The 8,361-nt window shown below is 38.1% G+C and overlaps 1 protein-coding gene across 2 annotated transcripts in view; it reads right to left on the bottom strand.

Moving 5' to 3' along the window:
* The window catches only part of ksr2 (kinase suppressor of ras 2), a 423,089-nt gene that overhangs the window by 181,940 nt on the left and 232,788 nt on the right, over positions 1–8,361 (bottom strand). For both annotated transcript variants that reach the window (XM_043715875.1, XM_043715876.1), the window contains exons 8-9: positions 5,514–5,581; positions 1,481–1,599 (exon numbers count right to left, since the gene is read on the bottom strand). In XM_043715875.1, coding sequence (XP_043571810.1) covers positions 1,481–1,599; positions 5,514–5,581 — 187 coding nt within the window. The remainder of the gene's footprint in view (positions 1–1,480; positions 1,600–5,513; positions 5,582–8,361) is intronic.

The following is an 8,361-nucleotide window of genomic DNA, read 5'->3' as shown; positions in this document are numbered from 1 at the left end:
GCCTTGCTGAAGTCCATATACACCACATCCACAGCTCGACCCTCATCAACATTTCTAGTCACCTCCTCAAAGAACTCGATAAGGGTTGTGAGGCATGACCTGCCCCTCACAAAGCCGTGTTGACTGCATTTAATCAAGCCATGCTCTTCCAGATGGTCATAAATCCTGTCCCTCAGAATACTTTCTAACACCTTGCAGACGACAGACGTGAGGCTTACTGGTCTGTAATTGCCGGGGATTTCCCTATTTCCTTTCTTGAAGAGAGGAATTACATTTGCCTCTCCATTTCCACTCACCATTTGAGTGGACCTTGCCACACTGGTCACCAGATTTCTCCACACTTCTTGCCAAAACCACATCGCTGATAACCCTGTAAGATTCTGCCAAAAAACTAAAATTGTTATGTTGCAAATTTCATTTTCTCTCAGTGTTTTTCCCACTGTGCAAGCCCAGTTAATCTAAACTGTTTCTCATAAATTCCAACCAAATTTTCTCTTTCAGAAATTTTAAATCAGCACTTATTATATTTCGTAAAGGGTACCTTGACCAGAACAACTTCAAAATAAAGCAGACATGCCTTTTTCTATTCTATAAGAGTTAGCAGGACTTCTTGAATTTTGAATTTTCCTCAAATTTCAGAATAAATTATCAGTTACTTACTAAATGAAAGAATGTTAATTATATTCTCCTTCAGAAAGTCTCTTTCAGATCCAAATGGCCTCCTTTTGTGCTGTAACTACTTTGTAATTGTATGATCCTTCTCTCTACCACATAACCAAACAATTTACAACAAACCAGAATAAATTGCATTTAAGTTGTTTTTCAAACTGCTGATGCAAAACAGAGCAAAATAAATTATGTTTGTCACAGGATGTTTGGAAATAAGAAATGGAAGTGAAATTTTCATCTTATTTAAATCTCTCTATGCCCTCACCCCTTCCATATCTCAGGAATCTCCTGTGCCCTACAACCTGCTCAGACTTATATGTTCTTCCAAGGATATTTACGCATCCCTGATTTTTGTGCCTCTGCCAGTGATGACCATGCCTTCAGCTACATTGGCCCTAGCCTCCAGAATTCCATCCCTATGCCTCTCCACAGATTTGTCTCCCTTTCCCGCTTTAAGATATTCCTAGTAACATACATTTTTGACCAGGCTTTTGGTTACCTCTCTTTTGTGGCTGGGTGCCATATTCTGTTTGATCACATACCTCGGACATTTTATTGCATTAAAAGCAAAATGCAAATGCTAGCTGATGTTGAATAAATAACATAAATAATGTGTATTCACCACTAAGATATCAATGCATTGAACACGGTAGTAGAATTTAAAGCTAGATGCCAGGACATAAAATTAACATGTTGAATTGTCTGCCTGACTTTTACCAAAAATATGGTTATTTGTGTAATGTCAACAGCAATACCTTTAGTGACATATCTGCCTGCAGTATGTGAACTGTAAGCAAGGTTAATGACCTACCTTATTAATTTTGTTGGTTTTAGGCAGTGTTTGGCTGGAGTGCAGATCAGAGTACCTAGGAGGCTTCTTAAGTGGATTGTTAATATCGCATGGCACAGATTCTGTTCGCACAAGTCTTGCTGAAAATCAGAGATGGCTACAAGTGAGGAAAAAGCTATGCATATTACCATTATGATGTATGACTTAGTGAGTTATTCCATAATTAGTCACTTAACTTACTAGCAATGCCTGCTCTCCATATCAAAGCTCTCAAAAAACAAGGCAACATTGATTAGAAAATCAATTTTATTTATGTTACAATCTCAGTCCTTGGACAGCTTTTCCTAAAATGTAGTTTGGGACACCAGTGGGGCTACCAGTTTATATTTATAGGTCACAAGCTCTGTTATAGCAATGGCCATCCCAAACCCCATTTCCTCGCTCTCATACATTTTACCCTCCCACCCACTCCCAAAATGTTCTCACTATTCTCCAGTTCTCACAAGGAGCTGTGGCAATTTTCAAGCCTAAAAATGGAGCCACAGTGTATAAACATTTAGAAATCATGGTCTCAGGATTACATGAATTCTGGACCAAAATTCAAAGTGAAGCCTTTTGGCACAGGGAAACTATTAATTTTATTATTCAATTATCAATATTAATTATTAATTTTCCATGCACTCAGAGCCTAAAAGGTCAGGAAATTTTCAACATGGCTCCCAGACTTAGCAGGTCATAATTTGGATTTTAATGCATTTTTTTAATACAAATTGAAATGTATTTCATGAGAACAATGAAAGTATGAAAAATGAAAAACTTTCAAGGCAGCCTGCTTCTACACTGGTTATCTAAGCACTTCTTAATCAAAAGATCCATGTGCAATGGCCAATATCTTCCAGGTGCATTTTTAGAATTAATCTGTTGAAATGAACTACTTTTAAAAATAAAAATATAGGTTACGATTGCTTGTACAATTACATCATGGGATCTTCACCTTACCATTTCAAGTCACAGGGATCAGTTCTGAGTCCCTTTTTTTTGTTTGTTATTTAAATACAGATTTGGATGAGAATATAGAGGGTATGGTTAGTAAGTTTGCAGATGACACCAAAATTGGTGTTGTGGTAGATGATGAAGAAAGTTTTCTAAGATTACAAAGGGATCTTGAACAATGAATCAATGGGCTGAAAAAATGGTAGATGGGGTTCATTTTGGATAAATGCAAGATATTGCATTTTGGTACAACAAACAGGACAAAACTTATACAATTAACAGCAGGGCCTTGTACAGTGTTATAGAACAGAGGGATTTAAGGGTTCAAGTACTTAATTCATTGAAGTTTACGTCACATATAGACAGGGTGGTTAAAAAGGCATATAGCACGCTTGCCTTCATTGCTCCGTCCTTTGAGTATAGGAGTTGGGAAGTCATGTTGAGGTTGTACAGGACATTGGTGAGGCCTCTTCTGGAGTACTGTGTCCAGTTCTGGTCGCCCTGTTATAGGAAGGATATTATTAAGCTACACAGGGTTCATAAGAGATTTGACAGAATGTTGCCAGATATGGAAGGTTTGAATTATAAAGAAAGGTTAGATAGGCTGGGACTCTTTTTTGCTGGCATGTAGGAAGTTGAGAGGTGACCTTGTAGAGGTTTATAAAATCATGAGGTATAGATAGGGTTAATGGTAGGTGCCTTTTCCCTAGGATAGGGGATTACAAGAGTAGGGGGCTTTTTTAAAGGTGGAAGGAGAGAGATTTGAAAAAGACATGCAGGGCAAATGTTTTACAGAGGATGGTTCGCGTGTGAAATTAACTTCCTGAGGATATGGGCACAGTTACAACATTTAAAGTACATTTAGATAAGTACCTGAATAGGAAATGTTTGGACGGATATGGGCCAGGAGCAGGCAGGTATGTCTAGTTTAGTTTGGGATTATGTTTGGCATGGACTGGTTGGACCAAAGGGTCTGTTTTAGTACTGTATGACTCTGTGACAGCTCTATTGCTAAAGAAAGAATAGGTCAATAAATTAAATTTTTAAATGCAATCTTTTAAAGCTAAAAGATGATTGGAATTTTACTAATATTGATCAGTAAATCTTTGCATCACTGAGGCATAAGTTTTGAAATGTTGGGGACAGCTTTAGTTTCCCTGGAGGAATACTTTGTATTTTAATTTCATCAAATAGGGTACTGTACCCTGGTCAGTGATCTTCATTCCTATACTTATAGGCCTTGTAAGAGAAAAAAAACTTTGTGGTTGGAATAATTTTGTGCCTTTTTTTAGAATAGGTGAAATGTCTACTAAAGCAGTGGTACCGAGCTGTTTTGTCTTCAGGGACTTGGGACTTCTAATTGTACTTGTAAGAAATATGTTGCAAACATGCATATATCTCAGATGCTGAAACTAGTAGATCTTGGTGTTCTGATTAGAACTGATTCTCCAAGCAGACAGTGCTACTTTGACTCGTACTTTTCTAACTCAAATGGAACATGCTAAGAAATAAAATCAAAACAAATTGTTGTTCTAGTCTGAAGGACGAGATTCCCAGAGCTCAGGGCTGCATTTACACAAATAACTGCAGTTTGATCAGCTGCAATTACTCTGTACAAAGGCAACAAGGATAAAAAGCATCTGGACTCACTACAAATTTGCATTTATAGCTTTCAAATTAACGCTCAGATGATGAAAGTCAGAGGAGCTGATTTTGGGGACATTTGCCCAAATGACAAAGTAGCTCTACATTTCTTCTTTAATATTTGGTCTAGGGATCAAACAAAATGAAACTGCATTTATAATGCTATTGTATTGGTCTGGATTCTGGAAAATGGGCCCTTTGCTGAATCTGGTTTGGTTATGTTGGCAGCGCAGTCATAAATTTCATATGAGGGAGTCAGATTTAGCACCAGGTTATTCATGAGTAGTGATATCTGGGAGTACAACAACTTGACAGTTATGGTGGTCTGGATTTAATGCTCAGTAGCAAAGTGATGATGCTTGCCATTGACCTCAAAGAAAGCTGCCCACCAAAGTCTAGCAATCTCTGTGATGTGGATTTCCCCCATTCTGGCATTAGTTTAAAATCTGGCACCATATTAAGGGGGTATCTAGACATCAAACAACAATGATGTCATCTGTAAGAGTAAACAGCCAATAATATTGAAGTATTCTTATAAACAGCAAATCAGGATGTAAAATTATTTTAGTTAGGTTTAAAAGTATTTTTATTTGTGGTTTAGAGATAGCAAAATGAAATGATGGTGCACACATACAGAATAAAGTTCCAAGCTAACATTTCATAAACAATATTTAGACGTCCTATTTTAAAAATGTGGATACTTTTGTTGTAACAGAGAAACCTTTTGTTCAACAAACTTCTTTTCTGGGCCATAAAAGCTTTTAGCAATAATTTTGAACTTAGAACACCATTAAACCTTTTATTTGGGTTTATACACTGAAACTGGTAACATGAAAGGGCAAATACTTGTCAGTCCAGTGATTTTTATCTGATTGCAATCTGAGGAGCTTTTGTAGGTTACCCTATGAGGATGAGTAAAATTACTGACAGCAGCTTCTGGATTTCTATATTTACTGTGTATGTACAGCCCCCAGAAGTTGATGTGAACACTGACAGAGCTGCCTGATCAGCATATTCTGATGGATCTTAAAATCAATTATGTGTACTGTGCCCTTACTCAATAAAATGCATGCATTTAACATAAAGAAAAATACACTTATATGTTTACAAAATTGAACGATGCAATGGTTTTTAAAATTTAAGTTAAAGCTCTCACAGAGGCAGTCGCAAATGAACTACATTATTTAAAAAGAAGAATGCAACGAAAAGGAACTGGTAAGGGGCCCAATGACTCATTGACAAAGGACTGTGAAGATACAGAAATAACTAAGTCTTTTTTAATTTGATTCATAAAATTCAAAAATGGCATAATCACTTTATTTGTCCCCAGCATTTAACAATGGAGGAACAGATAAGTGGCACATTTCAAAGTCAAAATACAAGTAATTATTACAACATACAAATGTATTAACCTCACCTCCACGATGAATGATGAGTAAATGACAAGGTGGGGCTTCTTTGGTGCATTTGTTGTGGCATTTTAACCTAATGAAAGAAGAAGTGAAAGAAAACTATTCATACAGGAAGTTGATTTGATATTAGATCAACGTCAATGGCATGCTTATATGGTTCTCTCTGTTGTCTATTTTCTCAAGGTTGCTTACTTTTTAAGCTACCTTGGTTTACGGTGTGTTTAGGTATTCCCAAAATTACGGTCCAATCCACTTGCTGATAGTGATGACAGATTGGCCTTTTAGATATTTGCCAATTGCTCGCTTGCTATGATATACATTGGGCCAAGCCAGCACCTCTGGGGAAGGTGATCAATCCCTCCAGATTTGTAGCAGTTTTGCATGTCTCAGCAGAAAACACCAGCTAATTCCTCACATCGAAACAGAAAGATCATTCAGAATACTAGTCCATGACTACCAAAACCAATGGAAAATAGCAGGAAGAGGGGTATTGGTCAGATTCTCAGTATAGTTGAGTTCAATTCCATACTCTAGCTCTGATCTGGATAGCGAACTCTGGGATCCTACTCTGGGGCTTTGTGGCAAATGTTTTTAATTCAGAATCTGGTTATTATAATATTCATTTGGACAAAAAAAAGCTGGAAAAGCACATTAAGGGCAATTGTGCATAACCCACTCACTGAGACAGCAAAGTAAATAGAATGGGATATAGGAAGGCAACCTCTCCATTGCAATCACACACGCACCAGTCACATTCAATCCATAAGTTTTCCAAACTGCCAAAGAATAACATATAAGAAGGTAATTTGTTAATTTTGTGCTGTGAGGCTAAGCCATGCATGTTTGAAATAGCACATCCCAGGGTTCACAAAATGTATCTAGGGCTCAGTGTGTCGCTCTGCCAATGGTCAGAGTCATACCCCTTTATCCATCTGTTAAGTTTTATGTAATGGCAAAACTGGACAACTATTATAAGCTTTATATTTTGGCAGGTGTACACTAAATGAAAGCCTCATCAATCTATGTAACTATCTGAATCACTGTTTCAACATGTTGATAATATGTTCCACCATAAATCAGCGGCCACTTGTCTGAAAATATCATGAATTTTTACTCCCACATTAAACCATGGACTGGTATTCTTTTCTGCTCATTAAGACATTGGGTTGGTGTAAGAGTAGGGACATCCACATGCATGCATTCCAAAAAATGGATAACATGCTTGTATAATTTTCATTAAGTGAGTGGTGAAAAGTTTGAAAGATGTTAATGCCTCTGTCACCCAATGTATGAATTAATGCATTGTTCTTTAATTGTTCTGGTAAGAGGCAAGTTGCTACATGTAAACTTGGCAGATGTAAAAAAGATATAATTCCTTGTTATGAACAGCGTGCTGACAAATCAACCTGATTACACCAGGGCTTCAAATATTGCAAACGTGTAAATTAGCTCATTGACTTGTGCCCATTCTTTGCTGGGAAATGCTGCAGTCATCAGATGGCATCACAGCAAACAGGAACAACTGTAAGGAGTATCATCCTCTAATGTCCAAGAGAAAATTGCAAACTTGGGAATAAATAGCACAAACGATTTCAGCATGACTTCATCCCCCTTTGTGATATAGTCTGAACTCAGTCTGATTTTAAATTGAAATGTTGAGTCTAATTTACCTTGCGATCCTTAGTTGTCAAAATATGGTCTCTAAGGTTAAACTTGCAAGTCTGTACTCAGAGTAAAATGAATGACCATCTGATTATTCTACCTCAGAAGCCATATCTCATACTCTGGGGTGTAGTCCATCTGGTTCATGTGATTTATCCATCTGCAGGCCATTCAGATTTTCTAGCACCTTCTCGTTGGTGATGGCCACCATACTCAAGTCTACCCCCTCACTCTCTTGAATGTTTGGGATATTACTCATGTCTTCCACCGTCCATCTGCAGGCCATTCAGATTTTCTAGCACCTTCTCGTTGGTGATGGCCACCATACTCAAGTCTGCCCCTCACTCTCTTGAATGTTTGGGATATTACTCATGTCTTCCACCGTAAAGACTGACACGAAGTAATTATTCAGTTCCTCAGCCACTTCCTTGCTCCCCGTTACTATCTCTTAAGCATCACTTTCCAGTGGCCCAATTCCACTTTTGCCTCCCCTTTGCCCTTTCTATATCTAAACAAACTCTTACAGTCTTCCTTCATATTACTGGCTAGCTTACACTCATATTTAATTTTCTCCTTCCTTATTTCTACTTTGTTGCCCTCTCTTGGACTTTGTAAGCTTCCCAATCCTCTGGTTTCCCAACTGTCTTTTGCCGCATTATATGCTTTTTCTTTTGCTTTTATGCTATCCCTGACTTCCCTAGTCAGCCATGGTTGCCTCATCCTCCCTGTACCATTTTTCCTCAGGATGAATCTCTGCTTTGTCTCCTGAATTATTCCCAGAAATCCCTGCCATTGCTGTTCCGCTGTCTTTCCTGCTCAGCTCCTCTCCCAGTCAATTCTACCTAGCTCCTCCCTCACGCCTCTGTCTAGTTGTCTTTATTCAGTTGTAATACTGTTACCTCTGATTCTATCTTCTCCCTTTCAAATTGCAGAGTAAATTCAATCATATTATGATCACTGCCTCCTAAGGGTTCCTACACCTTAAGCTCCTTTATCAAGTCTGCCTCATTGCACAACACTAAATCCAGTAGTACCTGTTCCTGGATTAGTGGTGCTGGAAGAGCACAGCAGTTCAGGCAGCATCCGAGGAGCAGTAAAATCGACGTTTCTGGCAAAAGCCCTTCATCAGGAATAAAGGCAGAGAGCCTGAAACGTGGAGAGATAAGCTAGAGGAGGGTGGGGGTGGGGAGA

Source organism: Chiloscyllium plagiosum, chromosome 25, assembly GCF_004010195.1.
Source record: "Chiloscyllium plagiosum isolate BGI_BamShark_2017 chromosome 25, ASM401019v2, whole genome shotgun sequence".
In the NCBI taxonomy this organism is placed as follows: domain Eukaryota; kingdom Metazoa; phylum Chordata; class Chondrichthyes; order Orectolobiformes; family Hemiscylliidae; genus Chiloscyllium; species Chiloscyllium plagiosum.
This window is presented reverse-complemented; position numbering and strand designations above follow the sequence as displayed.